General features: G+C 37.9%; 1 protein-coding gene across 3 annotated transcripts in view; it reads right to left on the reverse strand.

Annotated features, from left to right (window-relative positions):
• Positions 1-22,049, reverse strand: part of Tbc1d32 (TBC1 domain family member 32) — a 207,582-nt gene that overhangs the window by 115,847 nt on the left and 69,686 nt on the right. For all 3 annotated transcript variants that reach the window (XM_076552493.1, XM_006981267.4, XM_076552494.1), the window contains 4 exons: positions 16,321-16,459; positions 13,520-13,607; positions 10,877-10,995; positions 1,305-1,421 (listed from right to left, as the gene is read on the reverse strand). In XM_076552493.1, coding sequence (XP_076408608.1) covers positions 1,305-1,421; positions 10,877-10,995; positions 13,520-13,607; positions 16,321-16,459 — 463 coding nt within the window. The remainder of the gene's footprint in view (positions 1-1,304; positions 1,422-10,876; positions 10,996-13,519; positions 13,608-16,320; positions 16,460-22,049) is intronic.

The raw sequence follows: 22,049 nt of genomic DNA on the forward strand, positions 1-22,049 counted from the left end.
TTTGATGACACTTTGATAACTTCTAACCATGAACTTCAAGTTTCGTCTCACCTTCTTTTTGAGTCTGCAAAAGACATTTAGCACACATGTGCTCTACTAAGAAGTTTCAAGTCCCTAATACAGTGCTATTAATTATAAGCCTCATGTTATTCAGTAATACCTGTGTAACCAAAACCCTGTACATGTGACTAGGACTTGGTTCTTTGCCCTCTTGCCAGCCTGCCTCAGCCCTGGCAACCAATACCTTACTCTCTGATTCTAATGACTGGGACTATTCTAGAGTCATCACGTTAGTAGGATCACATAGTGTTTGTGCTTCAGTATCTGCATTACACTTAGCACAGCGCCCTCTTTTGGTAGACAGGAAAATCAGTATCTAACCCATTCAAAGTCACAAACTAGTCAAGCAGCAGAATGAGAAAATTATTAAGTACATAAGCAATGAGATAAAACTGAGCACAAGAAGATGGGAGTGGAATAATTTAAGAAAATAATACGAGACCCTAGATTCTTAAAAGTCTAATGAGAGACATATCTAACTTTACATTTTACTTCACAGTAGTTACCAAAACTTTCCCACGATAGAAAAAATTTTTAAGAACTCAAATGTTTGGAACTAACAAAGGTGAAAAGTATCCTGAAAGCACAAAACCATTATTTTAAAACCAATAATATGTAAGATAAAATGACAAGGAAAAAGTAGTTTTTAGAAATAGAATTTTAATATTAATTCTTTACTAATCCTTGTATATGTATGTGTTCATGTACACTTTTATATACATTCATGTTTAATTCTAAGATAATGAACACTCTAAGTTAATGAACTACATCCCATTTTAGTTAAACCAAGCTAATAATATGAGCAATTTTGAGTATAAATTAAGTTTTGAATTAAATAAATATGTATACAATATCCTCATGGATGTAATACATAATTCATTAAAACATAGGTTGAAAATATATTACACTCTTTAGTATAATTTGTTCTTAATTATCCTAGTCAGTGAGGGAGCAGCAATAAATGTGGCTAATAAGCTATCGAATCATCAAGAATTAATTCATACAGAAGTTGCTTTCCTGGTTGTAAAGGGTTAGCTTTGCATCCTGATAGGTAAAGGAACAGTTGCATGTCTTAGACCAAAGTTTCCATTCATAGATAACTCAAAAGCTGATACTCCAGAAATAAAATCAATTTAGATTTTAGTGAGCGTGGGGGATTTTGTGTATTATTGCCAAATTATGTTTCTGCTACCAATCCCAATCAGTAGGCGATGAGGAAAGAGAACTGAAAAGAAGTAACTTACAATGATACATGTTGGAACTTCCCGGAGAGAATATTCGGCTTTATTGGGAAGTTCTTGATTGCCTGTTAGCTCATACACAGCAGGGTAAGACAGCAGGTTCACCAGCGCTAGGAAAGACTAGGGGAGAGGAAGAGACATTGAGATAGCTCATTTTATTTTTAATACTGCAAGAAAGAGTCGTTCGGATAAATGCTGCAGGCCCCATGAATGTCTGAGAGCTAATTTTTAAAATAAATCTATTGTCAGTGTGAGACATCTACCCATAATAGGTTAAAAAATAATAAAAATAGCAATAGTCTGAGAGCTTAGAATGCTAAAATAACAACTGTTAAGGAGCATGTGTAAGAGTTAGAAAACATTTTCAAAATGATATGCAATTCCCAAAGTTAGATTCTGATGAAAAAACAAAAAAGCTCCTGCTTTCTCATTCCTTATACTATTATAACCAAGAAAATACAAGAGAGTAACACCCTAAGGCAAGATAACAAGGTCTATATATTCTCAAGCTTAGTCCATAAGATTGTTTATAATATACTCAATGGAAATCAGAATAACCTAGACATCATAGCTAATTTTCAAAAGCCATGGTCTTCCCATGAAGACCTTTGTCCCGGTCTGACCATACCAAGCTCACCTCTCCACATTGCCTGTGAGCCAGGTCCGCCTCTCCGTGACACTTGTCTGACCATACCAAGCTCACCTCTCCACAGCATCTGTGAGTCAGGTCCACCTCTCCGTGACTCTTTAGCTTCACCTGCTTAATAGCAACTCGGATCTATTTCCCGCACAAATTCCATTCTTAGCTCCTAGCTCAGAAGCATTCCATGGGCAGCCATCATTAGACAGCAGGAAGTCCAAATGTTTTAGATGACTTTCAGGGCTCTTCACTCTCTTCTCCTGTGTCTCAAAAGCCTCATTTCTCACCATTCTCCACTATGAAGTCACGTGGCCTCCTTCAACTGAGTGCCACCTACACAGACTTCTCTTGTCCTATTAACGTGCTCCACCTGCCCTCAACTGCACTACAAAAGTGTGTCCCTTTCTTTCTAGTCAACTCCATCTTCTTCCTGAAGTTCCACACATTTACTAGTTGATATATTATTTGTAGTTCCTTGTAAGCTTTGTGTGCTGCTTAACAGTTTGACCTTTTAAATATCCAGTAGGTTGAAAATTTATGAATCAGATATTTCACTAAACGAAAAATAAAAATTTGAGAAAAATTAAAAAAAACTACTTGATTTGATTTCTCATTAATAGATAAGAAAACTTAAGGTTGTGATAAAAACCTTGACTAATAACACATTTGTACAAGAACAAAACTACATTTTCTTTTTTTCTGGCTAAGGTTTCTTCTGCAAATGAAAACATGACTGTCAGATACTATTTAACAGAGATAGCCACTGTCTAGTCCTTGTTTGTGAATAGGAAAAGTAGAGTCCACTTCCTATTTCCTTCTTTTATACTCGGCGGAGTGATACTTAACAAATTACAGTGGCTATATGGTGAACATGTACAGCACATGGTGCTTTGTAGCAATTGTATTTCTGGATAAAAATTGAGCATGCATTAAGTTTAAGCTGTGTCCATATTCCCCCACCAGATACAACCTCTTAAAACAAAGATGAACTTTCTTACCAACTCTAACAGCAATATCCAGGATTTAAACCTGATATATATTAGCATAACAGTAAAATTACCAAATAATAAGTGTAAAGGTTCAGTTAAAATGTACAGAGCATGTTTGGTTAAGAGAATCCTATGCAGGCATACGATCACTCTAGATGAGCGTAGTAAAGAAGAGGGGGAAGGCTGGCTGCTATCAAGGAAAGCATGCTAGAGAAGTACGTCTCTAAATTACCATGAAAGGAACTGCAAGGAAACGACAGGGTTTGTGACCACCAACCCAACAACTGCGTAAACAAATCCACCAACCAAGTAGGTGTTAAGTAGAAAGATGATTTTCAGATCTCAATAGAACTTTTAAAAATGCATTTTAATATCCAGAGAATATATCAAAGGTAAAATGCTTTAAACATTTCATGATATTAGTCCAGTAATGTTTAGATGTAATAATAAATAAATCTCTTCTCTATAGTAATGGAATACAAGTACAATTGATAAATTGAATAAATATCCACTTTGTTAAGAAATAGATTGTTTATGAGTCATATTGTAGCATCTTGAGGGTTTCTTACCATTTATACAGAATAGCTCCACTCATGTTTATTGAATCTCACTTCTAAGAAATATAATTCTGTTGCTAGATAGTTGGAATAATTACTGATATGCTACTCTAAGCAAATTAAGTAGAGCTTCAGATGAAAACAATCCAATGACTGTATTTGAAAACAAATAACCTGCATATAATTTTAAAGAGACTTGAGAAGATTTCAGTAGATTACCACAAGAGCAAACAAACCCATTTCTCATGCACTAGGCATTTTTAAAGGCACTTAGCAAATTATAAAACTGTGATGTATTAAGCATTCATGGAACTGAGAATATTTTCAATGCAATCATCAGTTCCCAGAAAAGTACATTAAATGTGTTTGTGGCATCAGACACAATCCTAAAATTGAAATAGCACAAAACATCTATCTACTTATCAGTGTTTAGGAACAACAAAGTTTTATGTAATAATGCTAATGAAATGAGAAGGTCTAGAGGTTAATAAATTTTAAAACTGGCATTTCAAGCTTAGAATTAAAGTAACAAATTTCTTATGAATGAAAACTTACAGGTTCATAATGACTACACACTCAAAATATTTTAATGTCAGTTGCCTATAGTAGTTGTGGCAGATGCCAATTAAAATATGAATGAAGCAACAGTCTCTGCCCTACAGGACAGGAAATACACTGTGAGGTCATTCCATTCAGTACTGTAAATGGCGTGGTGGTGCTGTGCTCTGGAGAAAGGTCAGAGGTGATGCAGAGGATTATACTACAAGGCAGAATGAGGAGGTAGGGGGGTGTGGCTCAGAGAGAGATAGCCTGAAAGGATGCAGAGATGTGCTATGTTAATAAGATCCATCCCCAACGCTAGGGAAAAAAAAGGAATACTGCTTTCAGAAAATTAGTACAAATTATCCTTTATACTTTAGAAAGAAAGAAAGAATTTGGAAAATAATTTAGGTGGTAGACAGTATTAGGAAGTATGAAACTAATTTTGATTTTGAAGTTTCAGGAGACAGAGTTAGTCCTCTTTTTTCAAGACTCTTAGGAACAAATCAGAAAGTGATTCAGAAAGGTGATCTCAAGTGTGGAAGTGTTAACCCATGGTAGAGAACATGCTTAGTCTGCACAACACCCTGGGCTCACTCCCCACTGCCAAGAAAACATGGGGATAGCCAGTTGTTTTCTGAATGGATTTAAGGTCCACTCCGCAGAAGACTCATGCCTGGTACTGTAAGCCTGGCCAGAAACCTGGGGCTGGGAAGTCACAGGTCTTAAGGAAGAACCTGCCATGATTATTTTGCTAAGTGTGTATACTATCAAACTGCTTTCTAAATACTTACTCTTGTTTTTTTTTTTTTTTTTTTTGTCCTCTCTCTCTCTCTGTTTTAAGATACTTTTAAATTTTTCTCTGTATGTGTCTGTGTCTATGTTAGTGCATGTCATGTATGTTCAGGTGCCCACAAAAACCAGAAAAAAACTGGATCCCCCAAAGCTGAAGTTATAAGTGGTTGCAAGCTACCTGACATTGGGGCTAAGAATCAATCTACAGTCATCTAAAGAGTTCTACATTTCCTTTCTCAATATTTAATCTTTAAATTTTTTTTGTCTAAGATTTATTTATATTATTTATTTGCTGGCTTGCATGTATGTGTGCCATATGTGTGCCTAGTGTGCTCGGAGGTCAGAAGAAGTATCAGATTACCCGGAACTGGAGTTATAGACAGTTATGAACCACCCATGTGGGTCCTAGGAACCAAATCCAGATCCTCTGGAAGAGCAGGAAGGGCTCTTAACCACCGAGCCAGCTTTTAATGTTATAGGCTATATCTCTCTGCACTGCTTTTCTGTGGCTTCTTAAGGAAATGTTGGTCAATAGGACTTCCGGGAAGCAGCATGTAATCTGAGCTGCTCGATACTGGAGAACACCAATAAGCACCTGTGCTTCTGAACAAGGAAGACATGATTACTACAACTAAGATTATTATCAACATTTTGTTTTTTGAGACTTTTCTTGCATGCATACAATGTATTTTAATCACACTCATGAACCACTCCTCTTCCCTAACTCTTCCGAGGTCAGCACCCCCACAACTTCCCCTCATCTATGTACATGTCCTTCCTATTTAACTTACTGAGTCCCTTTTGTGCAGCCCATATATTCATGGGTGTGGCGACATCCACTGGCTCAACCTAGCCGAGGCCACACTTAGGGAAGCAGACGCTCCCTTCCCCAAAAGCCGGCAACTGTCAACAGTTCCTCACAGGGTGGGGGCTCATGAGCCTCTCCCTCCTCCCCCCTTGAACGTTCACTGGCTTAGTATTGTGCAGGCAACCAGAGCTACTGTGAGTTCATGGGTACACTGATCCCGTCCCATCTGAATGATGCTTTCTCTCAGGAACTAACTGACCTCTGGGGCTCTTAGATCTTTCTGTCTTGTCTTCTGAAACAGTTTCTGAGCCTTGGGAGGAAGATTTTTTATTTACTATGTATTTAAATAGCAGCCTCCGGACTACTGTCTACCATAGGCACAGCTGAAGAAGACAGAGTGGAGAGATGCAAGAAAGGGACTGGAGTTCAAACACAAGTTTTAACGGATTTGCTATATATTGAGACTGTAATTATATACTAACTGTAATTTAAAGTAGAATCAAAAGTGCAAAGAATCCTTGTGGAATAACTGAGCTCTCAAGCTGGGTGCAAGAGTTGTTTAAAAGTATGAATTGTCATTTGTTGTATATTTTAATATACGTTAGGAAAATATACAATGTTTCAGGAGAAAAATTCAACCTGTTATACTGATACTCGCAATTCAAAGTCAAATAACTTGAATAAAATTCCAATAACCTTGAACCTGCATTAGAAATAGTTCATACAGATTTACAACTTATAATAGCGTGCCAATTTATGTCATACATGAAGGATAATGCAAACGTGGAGAGTCATGATAATAACGTGTCCAACTTCCACACTAAGTGGGGCACATACTCTACCTCTGTAGACTCACCTATCTGCAATGCCCTCCTCCTCTCTGGAAAATCCAAACTTCCACCTAGAGACCTTCCTTTAGCATACCTGATGGGCAAGAGTGATGGCAGCAGTTTCTTCCGCCATTAGCCAAAAGTCTCTTCACTTTCATTGCTGAAGACTATTCTGCTGGATGCAGAACTGTGCATTGATTCTATCTTTTTATCTTTTCCTCTCAGCACAATAAAATGTTACATTGCCTTCTGGCCTCCACGACCTAATGCAGTGTGTGGTGGTTTGAATAGTTATGGTCCCCTTAGACTCATGTGTTTGAATGTTCGGCCCCCAGGGAGTAGCACTATTAGCAGGTGTGGCCTTGTTGGAAAAAGTGTGTCACTGTGGAGACATGCTTTGAGGTCTCCTATGCTCAAGCTATACCCAGTGAGGCACACTCCTTCTGCTGCTGTGGATCAAAATGTAGACCTCTCAGCTCCTTCTCCAGCACCATGTCTGCCTGCATGCCGCCATGTCCAACCATGATGATAATGGTCTAAACCTCTGAGACTATAAGCCAGCCCCAATGAAATGTTTTTCTTTTATAAGAGTTGCTGTGGTCATGCTGTCTCTTCAAAGCAATGGAAGGCCTAACTAAGACATGATGCTAGCAAACTGTTCTACTGTATGCTACATATAATATTGACTTTCTACAGCTCCTTCCAAAATGTGGCATTATCTTTTTTTAAGTAGTTCATCACAAGCCGCAGTGTGGTTTCTCTCATATTTTCATTTTACATAGTCTTTCTTGAGTTTCACTAAGTTTCTCATCTACAATCTTTCCAAAAAGTTGGTGACTTTTATCTACTGTTTAGCCAAATATTGTTCTTTCCTGTTCTCTTGTTTCTAGCCTTCTCATTGCAAAAGCTAAAACTATCAATATGACATAATTTCAAAATCAACTAAAGGCTCTCCCCACCCATGCTCTTCAAATTTTATGACTCCCGTGGACCTGTCAAAGTTTACTATTTGTGATGTTATGCTTAAATCTTCTGTTAAGCCCACTTTGAAATTTCTATTTCTGGTTAGTTTTTTAATTCTAGAATTTCCATCTCTTTATATGGCTATAGAGACCTATTTGTTCACTGACTCTAAGTTTCCATTATGCCCTGTCCTTGTAAAATAGTCCACCTTTACTTCACAATAAATTTTAGTCAGCTGGCTTTTTTTCTGAGTATGGGTCACAGTTTTTAAATTCTTCACAAGTCTAGAAATTCTAGGTTGCTTTCCTTGCTTTGTGTGCATATATTATATGGATTCTAGATTGTGTTATACTAACATAAAGAACATAGTTTTATTATTATTAGTTAGCATATAAAATAATGGGTTTTGTCAGAGTATAAGCAGAATACATTATATACATGTATGAAATGGTCAAATAACAAAATTAGTAAATAAATAAAATGTTTTCATTATAAAACTTTCATACATATATGACACATACTTTACTAATACTCCCATAATTATCTTTTTGTCAATCTCCACTCCCACCAGCACCCTCTCTTTCACTAGTCACCACTCTGTATATATATATATATATATATATTGATAGTTTTATATATATATATATATAGATAGTTTTATATATATATATATATATATATATATATATATATATATATATATATATTGATAGTTTTAGCTTTTGCAATGAGAAGGCTAGAAACAAGAGAACAGGAAAGAACAATATTTGGCTCAACAGTAGATATATATATATATATATACACCACTCTGTATATATATATATATATATATATACATATATATATATATGTGTGTGTGTGCGTGTATGTATGTATGCGTATATGTGTATATATGTATATTTAAATTGCACACACATATAAATCTAGGTTCTGAATATGAGAGAAAATGTATCTGTTTTGAGTCTAGCTGATTTGGTTAACATGATGATCACCAACTCCATCCATTCCCCTGAAATTAACTAATCTTGTTTTCTTTATGAAGCAGAGAAACACCATTGTGCATACGCATATTCATTCCATTCACTGGCTGATAGGTGCTTATGCTGATCCCACATCTCGGCTACTGTGGACAACTGTGATGAACATGGACAAGAAGGCAGCAGCATGGAGTAGCTGCATCATACAGTGGTTCTAGTTCTGGTCTTCCTAGAAACCCCCATAGTAACTGACATAATATCCACACTAATTTATACCCCGACGGGTATAATGTTTCCTCTTGCCTTGTATCCCTGACAGCATTTGTTGGTTGATTTATTTGTAGACATTTTGACTAAGGTGAGATGGATTCTCAGTGTGGTTTAATTTGTATTTTCGTAAGGGCTAAAGATGTTGAATTTTTTTTCATAAATTTGTTAGTGTATTTTTGCTTTTTTTAAAAACAACAATCTGTTCAGTTCATTAGCCTGTTACTGACTGGATGATGTGGCTTTGGGGGGTTTTAAATTCTGGAGTTCTTTATATACTCTAGACATTGACCTCTGTTAAGACACAAAGCTGGCAAAGATTTTCTCTTTAATCTTTGCTTGTTTCCTTTACTGGTCAGCTTTTAAATTTCATGAGTTCCCATGTCAGCTGGGCGGGCAGGCTAGTAAGTCCCAGTTATTCACCTGTTTCCACCTCCCCAGTGCTGGACTTACAATCACGTGCCACTATGCCTGGTGTGGGGACTTTGGCTTGGGGCTTGGGGGGGGTTTGTTTTAGTGTTTGGGTTTTATTGGTTATTGTTTTAATTTTTAATTTTTTTCATTTATTTATTCATTTGGAGTTAGGGTCAGGGATGCCACAGCATGTATGTAAGATCAGAGAACAGCTTGAGAGAATCAGTTCTCTCCCTTACCATGTGGGTTCTGGGGGTCAAACTCAATCAAGCTGGCAACAAATATATTAAACTATGAGCTATTCCACTAGCCTGTTCTTTGTTTGCTTTTAATGTACGTTCTAGGGCCCAAACTTGGGTCCTTGTGCTTACAAAGCAAGTGCTTTACCAACTGATGTATCTCCCCAGCCTCAGAAGAAAAGATTTGTTTGGAAGCTGATTCTCAGCATACTCAGCACTAGTATACAGAAGATCAATTTCTTGAACAGTTATATGGGCTGGATTCAAAATCAAGTAATGTGGTAATCAGCACAGTTACTATAGTTTACAGGAGTAACTCATAGTTTGTTACATCTGTTTGTAATACCCATTTTGTGACTCTGTTTTCTCCAGGCTCCTAACTCCATCTTCAGCTGCCAAATAACCCTAAGCTTGGAATTCCATTCTACTAGCTCTCTAGACTGTAAGTTTCCATCCAGAGAACATCAATGGGTACTTTTCCTAAAGTTAAAATCGGGAGCCAAGCAGGGAGGCAGAAGCATTTGGTAGGCAGAGGCATGTAAATCTTGGAGCGTTCAAGGCCAGCCTGGTCTACATAGAGAGCTCAAGGCCAGCCTGGTCTACATAAAGCAACCCTGTCTCTACTAGAGACTGTGAAGGAGGAGCACCCCACAAGTCATTGTCCCCCACTTACTGCCTTTTTTGGGCCCTCAACATTTTAACCACTTCATTTTTAAGTTATTTTCTAATGTTCATGTTTTGTACAAGAGTGAATTAGCCTAACATCCCAGAAAAAAAAAAAAAAGGAACTGCTGAAATTGTAGGTAAAGGGGAGTTCTTTAAATAATTTTATGGCATCATTACACTAAAAATTGTTCAGGCTTCCACTGCAGGGAATCATTACTTCAACTAAAAGAAATTAGGAGACTATGTTACACATAGGAAAAGCCATTGAATTTTAACAGAATAGGGGATAAGCACTTTTACAAAATTTTTTCTGCATAATAGCATCTTCCCTCTGCCTTCTCTCCTGTTCACTGCATCCAAACAACTTCCATCAGATGCAAGACCAAGGGAAAATGCTTCCTGAACTTCCGTAGTGTTGGTTTGTGTTTGTTTTGGGGACACAATGTTTTACATAACATAACTTGGTGTGTTATTACCCTTTATTAGGAAAGAAAAATACATAATAATAACAAGAAAGAAAAGTATCTTTCCAATATATTTTCCAACAACTATTGGTATGTTACAGTTCACTAAATTTACTTTATAATGAAAAATATTTTTAGGTATTAAATGAGAGAAGGTCCACTTAAGAAAGTTAGGCAGGAAGTGGTAGCACATGCCTTTATCCCAGCACTTGGGAGGCAGAGGCAGGCAGATCTCTGAGTTCAAGGCCAGCCTGTATCTACAGAGCTAGTTCCAGGACAGCCAGGGCTATACAGAGAAACCCTGTGTCGAAAGACAAACAAACAAGAAAGTTTGCTGCTTATAAGTGACATAGATCAGGTTTCCATGGAGTCATCTCTTGCAATACACTTCAAATCTATGCATTATTTCATCACACATCTTCTTACCTTTTGACAGCTTCGGTCAATAGGATCCACTGGAGTAGCTCTAGGATGAGTTACCCTTACATCATCTCTTCCACATTCAAGATTGGACCATAACTCAGTTATCAGTGCACTAATGAAGCCTAGGAAGAAGTATTACTTATGTCATATTTATAGCATAATTTATATTATGGTGTAAAATAGTATAGTCTGGTTTGTGGGAGACAGGATTATTCTTATGAAAAGACTTATTTACTCTCACAGAGGAAAAACATTTGCATCTTTCAAAAATAATAGTGTAATCTCTACCCTTGATAGAAGTGGTACTTGATATTGTTACTAAATGTTTATTATATCCCATCATCCTGCACTGTTAAATAAATCATGGGAAAGTATTTCCCTGGAGATTGTAATGAATGTGTTCAGGAGTTGGAGGAAGAGAAAGGAGTCACCAACAAGTCGGGCAGGCATCCAAAGAATATGCTCACTTAATCTAACATTTATAATTAGATTATAATTATATCATTTATAATTCCATGTTTCAAACGATTCTGAACTTTCCTCCCATGCAGCCTTTAAATTCTGAGTCAAACACTAAATGAAAATGAATATTAAAGCTGATATTAAATTTTTCAAATCATATACTGTATATAAAAACCTAACATCTAATCGTAAAGTCAGTATGCCTTAATTCCTGACCACATTCTAAGTATGTGTCCTTATACCCTCAGATAAGTCCTCACCACCCTCCAAGGAAAGTTCTCTTTCTGACAGATGGAGACTGTCACAGAGAGTCACAATACATCAAAATGCAGGGTGGTGAGCCCCATCCCAACTGATGCATCTACAACACAAATCCCACACCCAAGGCTCAGGAAACACAGAGAAGAGGGTGCTGAGATGGTAAGAACCCGAGGTCAGGGGGTTTGCTGTTAGATTGTGTCTCCCAGTTCTGTTGAGAGTTACGCCCATAAAATCTACCAACATCACTGTCTAGACATGAGTCGACAAGGACAACAAGTTGACAAAGTAGACAGGAAGGAAGGCTAGGGGAGCCGCCACCCTACACTAAGAACTGCAGGCCACTAAGGAATGCTAAGAGCAGGAGAATATTCTTCCCCAGAGTGGAGCACACCAATGTAGTATCCAACACCAAAGGGTCAGTCAGCCCTAAGAGCATACGAGTAACATTAGAGAGACTGAGCAGACTGTACTTATGATCTTAGGGATGGATTGGAATATACATATATGTATGCAACAACAATGGAAAACAAGGCCATTAATTTTAAAGAGAGCAAGGGGTATCTGAGAAGGCTTGCAGGAAGGAAAGGGAAGGGGGGACATAATGTAATTTTATTAAAATATCAAAAACCAAAATAAATTTACGACAAACCAATATGCTTATAACAAAACAAGAGAAGTGTTTTCTGGCACAACTAAAAAAAAATGCAGGCTCTAAAACTGAGGATACTGGGGTCTAATTTAAGAGACTAATTTAAGAGTTTATTCATTAGTTTGCATGAACTGGGGGTGAACGTCCCTCATCTTCAGAGCCCAGGGAATTCTGGTAACTGGGGGTAAATGTCCCTCATCTTCAGAGCCCAGGGAATTCTGGTATTTGAGAATGGAGATTCCAGAGTTTCCACAGTGTACAAATGGGACAATGCACGTAATGTAATGCCAATGCAGCTCCTGTAATGTGAGTAACGTAAGCTCAGGGATCTGGAGTCGTCCTATGACCTGTGCAGAATTTTCATCTCAAGAAAAGTTGGAGAGGATGGGGTTCAAATGCTTAACTACTCGATGACAAGTAAATCTGAGGTGAAATCTAGTCTTCAAATGGATCTATTAATATATTCCTTTCTCCAGTGCTACCTAGATTTATCCTAAGTAGAAGAGAAATGTACTTCAGCTCAGGGCCGGTTTTTTCAAGGAACATATACACATAGAGCCCAAATTGGTTGAGCAAAAACTAAAATATAGCAAAATATTTTGGTTTAAGTAGTGAATCAACAGTGATCAGTGATGCTGATATAATTTATCACCTCCAACTGGAAATTCCTCTGCTATATCACTAATTATGTGATGCTCGGTAAACTAAACATGGGCATACTACAATCACGGTGGCTAACTTTCCTACAGATCCAATTGACAGCAGAGAATATATACGGAGGGCAAACTTCAAAGAGTGTGTGAAGGCTACAGAGTGAGGGGATGCTCTCTAGAGGGCAGGGGAATGATGGGAACAAGACGGTGGTACAGATACGTGACAGCTATGCTGACTGGACATTTGGATGCACATCCATGTCTACTAAACCAAACACTGGGCCATTCTGTCAGGGAAAATTAATTACACCAAGACAGATGGCATTCTGTAGGCTTATTAGGTGAAGAGGGATGCTTTAATTGAATAAGTTTTAGTATAGATCATTAGGTACCACTGTTCTAAAAATAAAAAGGTAGGATAAGAGTCTCTACATGTCATAGGAAAAATAATCACCAGTGTAATTTCATCGAAAGCAAAGACAATCCTGTAAACTTTCTTTTTCATGGTCACAAACTGGAAAGAAGAATTTTAGAATCAAAAATATTCTGGAACTTTGACATGCTATTATTCATTTTATTAACAATGGTCACATTTTATTTATGAGGAAAAAAAAAACTTGCCTGAATTTTGTAGCGCTACTGCCCCTGCTGCTGTGGATGCCACCTGTACAACCAAAACTTCATGGTCAAACTTCTTCTGCCTGTTAATCTAACATAAAGAATGCAATGAGAAACAAAGAACATAGCATGCTGTCATATGCAATACACACTCAGCTGTACAGCTACCTACCGCTCTTTAACAACCAGAAGACTAGGAATGTTGTGGTGATATATTGTTTGTATATACTGTTTGTAAGCTAGAAAATAAGACTTGTCTGAAAATCAGAGGACAGAGCTAGCCACAGACTTCCTCTAGGTCAGGAAGTGGTGGCACACACCTTTAACCCTAGCACTTGGGAGGCAGAGGCAGAGATTCATCTGGATCTCTGTGAGTTCAGGGCCATGCTGGGCTACAAGAGATTAAGCCATTCTAAAAGAGAAACAGCCAGGCAGTGGTGGCACACACCATTAATACCAGCACTAGGAAGGTTGAGACAGGAAGTGATATGGCTGGGCAGAAAAAGGAATATAAGGCAGGAGGAGACCAGAACTCTGGCTCTTTCAGGCTGAGGAGTTGGTGAGGTAAGAGATGGTGGCTATGGCTTGATCTGCTTCTCTGATCTTTCAGCTTTCACCCTGATATCTGGCTCTGGGATTTTATAAGACCAATTAGGATTCATGCAACAAAATTTCCTTCAGGTGATAATAGCAGAAAAACAAACACCACCACCCTCACAGTGAATTAGTACTAATGTGGTATTTTTAGCCATTTTATTTCTCATCTGAGTTTAATCCTAGCTCACTGACTTTCACAAGTCACTTAGTAAGGTGCTAAAGAGATGAGTCCACAGTTAAGAGCACATACTACTCTTGCAGAGGACCCAAGTTTGGTTCCTATAATTCAGTTCAGTTCCCAGCATCCATATCTAGAGGCTCACAACCACCTACCAGTCTAGCTCCAGATGGCCCAACACCTTGGCCTCCGTGGACAACTGAACTCATACACATAAATACACATGGTTAAAAATAAACATTTTCGAAGAGTCACTTATAACTCCTGACCTTTTTCTCATAAATAAAAGGACTTATTTCTCATAAAAGGGGCTTAGATCAAGCAAAAATAGGACAGCTTCCAGCTCTAAATTCTATCATACTATTATTACTAAATTGTATCATCCTATTATTATTTTATAGGCTACTTCTTCATTTATAACCTTTTACTGCCAGATTCTTAAATGGATTTTTAAGAAATCAAAACAAAAAAAAAACTCAAAAAAAAAATATGATACTTTCTCCTTAAAAATAGCTATTTCTAGAAGATTCAATTTTTGTTCCTAAGGAAGAGCTGCCCAATCCTAAACATCAACCCATCTGTTTCTGTGTAAAAGTCCTTCAGAATTTGTCACTTTACAAAGAATAAACCTACTTGGGGTAAATACAGAAAGAAACCTATCCCGTCGTATTAATCAGCATAAGGAGGTGCAGTGGCATTATAATACACCTATCAGATTTTGCGGCCTATAAGATGTCCAACTTCCAAACGGAGTTAACCATTCAGAATTCCTACTTTAGAACATGTCATTAAAAGCACCTGGTTTAACTTCTAACTCTTCAAACATAAAGTGCACCCTCAGTTCTAATGGGGAAAAAAGGGTAGCTGAAAAGGAGCTAAATGACCTTGCTGAAAGTTAGATCTCTATTCATCAATTTTCTATTTTTCTATTGTTTATATCTTTAAAAGTCAGCCTTCCTTTTTAATCTTGTTAGTCATTATTTCCCATTTTCCTTGAATTACAATCCATTGTTCTGCAGGGAGTAACACAGAAGTCCAGGCAGATACCTATTCTCCTTTTCCTGTACCTTCCTGTCAAAGAATGCCTTACTCATCAGTCCCTCCCACTAGCCCAGAAAATTGGAGTATTAGTAGCCACGGGGTTTGTCCAATTCCCACTTATTGTTCCAGTTTATTTTTAGTTCCTTCATAGCTCTAACAAATGCAATTTATCCTCACAAACTGGTGGTCTAAATTTCTGCCAAAAACCTAATTAAGGAACTGATATATATATATATGTAGAGAGCAATTTAAGAAGGCAGCTGACATCGGTCTCTACATCCACCGAGGTGCACTCGAGCACTCACACACAGACACACAACATATACATATACCACACACACAACATATACATATACCACATACACACATACAGAGCACACACAGAGCACACACACACACACACAGCATGCCTTGATCCTGGCCAATGATCTATATAGGAGCTATATAGAAAAAATAACCCTCAGAAGCATACCCAAGATTGCAGAAATATAAGGATCTTTACTATGACAGAAAAAACAAAGCTGATTATGAGTCCATTATTTCAGGCTGCCTGATTAAATGAATTACCTGGTAAGTTTTATTTAACAGTATAACATAATCTCTCTAAAGGGAAGTTTGTGTCTTTTAAAACACCCAAGGCCTAAACCTTCATGGATACACACATTTAGCCCTAACAGGATTTTTTTCCCCAGAAGTTCTTCCCAGCTTTGGGACATATGGATGTATTATATCATGCTTACAAAACATCTGGAAAATTAACTGAAAATTTCAATTCCATCTGGCTGCTTGCAATTTCAAAATACAGCCATAGACACAAATCTCAACTACCTAAAGCTTTGCTTTAAAAAAAAAATCAAGTGGTACAATCAATCCCAGAATTTTAACTGAAGCTTAATAGCCACATCTCACACAGACAGCAGAATAATGTTCTGAACAGCTTTTTTAACAACAACAATTCCCTTTGCTTAGAGCAGATGGTAATTCATACCTGGAGTTTTTTTGCATATTGGTTGAACATAAACATCACACATTCATTGATGGCACCTGTTCTCTGAAGAAGTAGCAATCCTTTGGGAGTGGCAGCAAAATTGAGTAAATCATCTAGCAAATTGTCTTCCCAAGCCACACTGGAACAGAGAAAGGACAGGGAAAGGGACATTTAATATCCTCAAAACTGGAAATAGTAAAGATTGGCATGGACAAGTATCGAAATGATAGAGTATACACTGGCTACAGGTTGTTCAGTAGATATTATGAAACAATATGGAATCGGTGAGTGTTTTTCTCACTTCCGCTCTGACGGCTCCTCATCACTCAGTGAGTCGAGTATTCATTTCAGGTGCAGCACTCTGACTAAGCCTCAATTTTTTCATCCATGCCGTAATTTCCCATGATAATTCCACTGCACTTGGATTCCCCGAACCTCAACTCTCCATTATTTTTGTGCCCTCTTTTTATTAAAATATTTTTTCTCATGTTCTAGAGCATAATATACATGTCTTCTCTTTGATTTTTATAAATTTTTATTTTATTTGGAAGTGAATAATAACATTTTTTCTCAAAACACAATTTTAAGCCTAATAACTTTCTCCAGAGGTTAAAAAAAAGTAAAACAGCAGAAACTTCTGTGGAATATTATTTTAACTATGTAAAGATGTGTTATACTTGTTTATGTTGCAGAGTTTTGCTTTAACTATGTAAAGATGTGTTACATTTGTTTATGCTGCATTTGTTTAATTATGGAAAGATGTGCTGCTGTGGGATGTTTTTTCTGTACACTGTGAATATGTGTTGTTCTCACTGTTTGACAAGTAAAGCTGTTTGGGCAATGGCGAGGCAGAATAAGGTCAGGCAGTACATTCAAACTGAAGATGGAGATGAAGGGTGGAGTCAGAGCAGACATTGCAAGATGGCCAAGGAGTAAGATGTGATAGAACCAGTAAGCTACGGGCCATGTGATGATACACAGATTAATAGAAATGGGTGAATTTCAATATAAGAGCTAGCTAGTGAGTGTAGTGGGAATTTGCTCTGCCCATGACCCTGGACTAATCTGGCCTGAAAGATGTAGTGCTTCTTATCTTCCTATGTGACCACTTAAAAGGGAGGAGAAAGGGGGTTGCATTCTCTTGGGTGGCGAAGACAGGATCAGGCAGCGTGAAGCAGTGTGTGATCGGTCCCCAGCTTTCCAAGGATTCTGCAACTGGATTTACCTTAACCTGTATCAGTGAGTCTATTTTCCTCATAGAACCCCTTAATAAATTGATATATACAGAGAGACTATTGAGGCTCTCATTACAGTGCGTTGCTTTTATTTATGCTGTATCTGTTTAATGATGTAAAAATGTGTTGCTGTTTCACCTTGCCTGCCTAAGGCACCTGATTGGTCTAATAAAAAGCTGACCGGCCAATTGCTAGGCAGTAGAGGGATAGGCAGAGCTGGTGGGCAGAGAAAATAAATAGGAGGAGGGAGAAGAGAACGAGAGAGAAAAAGAGGGAGACACCCGTGGCCAGTCAGCCGCCAGCAAGCTAGACATGGAGCAGGACACACAGAATGAAAGAAAGGTAAAAAGCCCCAAGGCAAAACGTAATAAATACAAACAAGTTAAATTAAAAGAGCTAGTGGGACAAGTATAAGATAAGACCAAACATTCATAACTAATATTAAGTCTCCATATCATGATTTGGGAGCTGGTTAGTGGCCCAAAAGAAAGCCTACAACCACAAGAAAAGAATTTCAAAAATTCTATACTCCATAAACATATTATATTGTTCAATTAACTTTTTTAGATACTGAGAATTTCCTAAAATTGAGAAAAATATACAATTTGTGTATGAATTAAAATATCATCCAGAGTACCAAGCAAGTTAATTTAAGTCACAGAGATCAAGCAAACAGCTACAATACAAGCAAGAGCTGCCAGATAAGGATACCACCTAGTAAACGCGGGTGGCCATATTGTAGACAATAAGACTTGTCAAAAGCCACACAGTCCAGAAGGACTGGAGTGACAGCTTCCAGAACTGATGAGAAATGTCTGCCTGCCTCAACATTTATATTAATTAAACTACTTAAGAACAGGAACATGTGTTTGGGGTATGAAAGAATGTGTGGTGATGGTGTGGTGTGAAAGAAGGAACATTTCCAGACATAAAAGACGAGCTGGGTGTGACAGCATACATCTATAATCCCAGGGCTTGGCAGAGGAAGAGGCAGAGGCAAAGGCCTGAAGATGTCAGTGAGGCTGGGGCCAGCCTGGCTTACATAGCAAGTTATAGATCAGTCAAAGCTTCACAGTAAAAACCTAGATGTATGCCACAAGACAAGACAGAAAGAGGGAGAGAGGGAGGAGGAGGGAAGGGGCGGAGGCAGGGAAGAAAATTTAGATATAAAATATAGAAATGGTTCACCACTCTCAGATCTTAACAATCAAACCAAAACTATATTTGGAGATTAAAAAGGATAAAGGAAAAAAATAAGCTTATCGGGGAGAAAAGGCCACAAGTTACAAGCTATGGAACAAAATAATTATAAAAATGGTCAAAAAACATGACACATTATTGTAAAGAAACTAGATATTAAAAGAATTCTTAATATCTACAGCAATGAGAATTGTGGCATGTGTAGAAGACCAATGATTGATGAATATACATCAACCCCATATTGCTTTTCAAAACACAATACCTAATGACTTTATACTATCTTTTTAAAGGAGACGGTTAGAGCTGAGAGATGATTCCACGGTGCAGTGATAATGCATTGAACTTCTAGTCAGAGCTGAGTATGGTGGCACATGCCTGTCATGCCAGCACTCAGAGGTGGAGCCAGAAGCAATTCAGTGAGTTCGAGGCAAACCTGGGCTACAAAGCAAGTTCTGAAAGAGCTAGTACTACACAACCAGCCCTTGTCTCAGAACAAAGAGAAAAATGTACAACTAAATATGCACTAATGTTTTTGGGGATAATGTTTCTCAGAAAGCAAATATACAACTCATAAATTCAGAAGCAGCATGGGAAGGGGCTGGGGAGATGGCTTTCTGGATAAGAAAGAATATTGCTGTACATGCATGAATGAACTCCCTAGCACACTGCCATGGAAAGGGGAGGGCCTATGAGGCCTGTACTAATACCTTCTTGCCTTTGGAGAGACCGAATTTTGGCCAGTCCTTGTGTCCAAGTTAGCAGTATGCACTGAGATCATCTAGAGCTATGTACTCAATCAGCTATCATACTGTGTACTCAGTCTGTTCACTCAATTCAAAGTGCCATTAAAACAGCAATGTAACATACCTACTAGGGCTTGTATTTCTCACTTAATTAGCTTTTACAATTTAAGCTAGATGCATAGCTTTAATCTTAAACTGGGTATTCTTCCATGTCCCTGACCCAGAAGTTTGTCTGTGTGTTATGGTAATTATTTGCTGAAAGTACCAAGACACTGAAAACAACCTCAAAGAAAACAAATATCCCATAAATGGTAAAAGCAACATGTGGATGGATACAGGATAATGTCTGTCTGAGGTTTCAAATGCTCTTCTGATCAGCAGGAGTCAGTAAAGTAACTTCTTGTAAAACTGTTAAAGATTTTTGTAAAAACTTATTTCGCATCCCTCTCCCATTCCATTTTCTGTGTTGTTCAATAAACACAGAGCAAAGCCCTTTGTTAGCAAGAGACCCACACCAGAGAATACAGACTGCAATCAAAAACTACAGACACATGGTAGGTAGCTGGGGAAGAGAAGGTGAGAACTGAAGTTTGGGCTCACTCGGGCTAAACATCTCTTTTAAAAAAGTCTCTTCATATTCCTTAATGTGGCATTGATGCAAAGGTCCACCCTTGCCTGAGGGTTTTTAAGCAGTTAATTGTGGTAGTAGTGGAAGAGACATTCTCTTCAACGGTGTAATCTCTAGTCACGTGTCCATGCTCCAAACCCTTATCCTGTTTCCTAGAAACAACGTTAATGCTACTGAGTGGGTCACTGCCCAGCCATGAAAGTAGAAGGGAAGGTTACTTGGGGAGAGGAAGGGGATTAGCAGGAATGGAGTGGAAAAAGAACAAGAGAAGGTGAATATTATAGAAAAATATTATATACATTCATGAAAATGGCATAATTAAAAGCCACAATTATATACAATTAACATATGCTAATCATTAAAATAACTTTTAGAAAATTTAAACCAAGTCACTCAAAAAGGAATATTCTTATGAGATCTAAGTCATTGAAGAAGATAAAAATCAATAAAAAAAAAAAGGCTTCTATATTCCTCACAAATGAAAACAGGAAAAAGCCATACAAGTGGCACTACTATGTGATATAAAAGAGTATAATCAATTATGGAAATAAGTGTTGACATGCTTTAATAATTCTTCTCTGGAACTATGTAACTGCCCTTTGAATTTTTTGTTTGTTTGTTTTTGTTTTTGTTTTTTTTGTTTTTGTTTTTTGAGACAAGGTCTCTCTGTGTAGCTTTGCGCCTTTCCTGGATCTCGCTCTGTAGACCAGGCTGGCCTCGAACTCACAGAGATCCGCCTGCCTCTGTTGGGATTAAAGGCATGCGCCACCGCCGCCCGGCTGCCCTTTGAATTTTAGTAAGAGGGACAGAAGATCTGAGCCACTGAGTTTTATTGTCCTTTCCCTTAGGAGAGGGGCAACGGCAAATGGGGTAAGAGCCTGCAGTAGTGTGGTGGTTTGAATACAAATGGCCCCCATAGGCTCATAGGTTTGAATGCTTGTTCATCAAAGAGTGGCTCTACTTGAGAGGATTTGGGAGGTGTGGCCTGTTGGAGTAGGTCTGGCTTTACTGGATAAAGTGTGTCACTGGAGGTGGCTTCGTGATTTCAAAAGCCCAAGCCATTCTCAGAGTCTCTCTCTTCCTGCTGCCTGTGTATCTGGATGTAGAACTCCTAGCTACTTCTCCAGCACCATGTCTGCCTGTGTCCCACCATGCTTCCCACCACGAGAATGGGCTAAACCTCAGAAACTGTGAGCAACACCCAGTTAAATGCTTTCTTTTGTAACAGTTGCCATGGTCACTGCATCTCTTCATAGCAATAGAACACTGACGAAAATAAGTAGCAAGGTATTTCCAATGGAAATACAGACTCTGATGATTAATTCCATGGTATCATGGGCTGCACTTTGCAGATCCAAGAATCCCTCTATAATCTGAGCCTCCAATTTTGCAGAGGTTCCTTTGATGGCTAGTTGGGGCAAAGTTGACATCTTCTCTTTTTCCTGTGATTATATTTTTTTCTAAAGTCACACAATAACTTCACATAGTGTGCATAGACTTAGATAAGACTATTAGAAATTTTATTTGGTGTTGTGAGGCAATATCTAGATTGGAAGGACATGAATAGCCCACCAGTATTATGCATCAGCTTCTCAATTCTCTGGTATTATAGGCACCATTAAATGGGAAGCTGGAGCAGGATCCTATGTTAACAAAAAATAAAAATAAATAACTAAATAAAAATGTAAGCGCAAAATGCTTAACTTCAAGGCAAAAAAATTGATTAATTAGTTTTTACAGATTGCTATTATTTTACTGTTTTCTAATAAAGATAACTCTCACTTTCAGTAACTTGGACTAGAGAAAGACCCATTCACTAATGGTGTCCCTCAACCAAGGATTGGATAAAGAAAATGTAATACATTTACAAATGGAGTACTCCTCAGGTGTTAAAAACAATGACATCAGGAAATTTGAAGGCTA

Source organism: Peromyscus maniculatus, chromosome 16 (assembly GCF_049852395.1).
Source record: "Peromyscus maniculatus bairdii isolate BWxNUB_F1_BW_parent chromosome 16, HU_Pman_BW_mat_3.1, whole genome shotgun sequence".
Classification (NCBI taxonomy): Eukaryota; Metazoa; Chordata; class Mammalia; order Rodentia; family Cricetidae; genus Peromyscus; species Peromyscus maniculatus.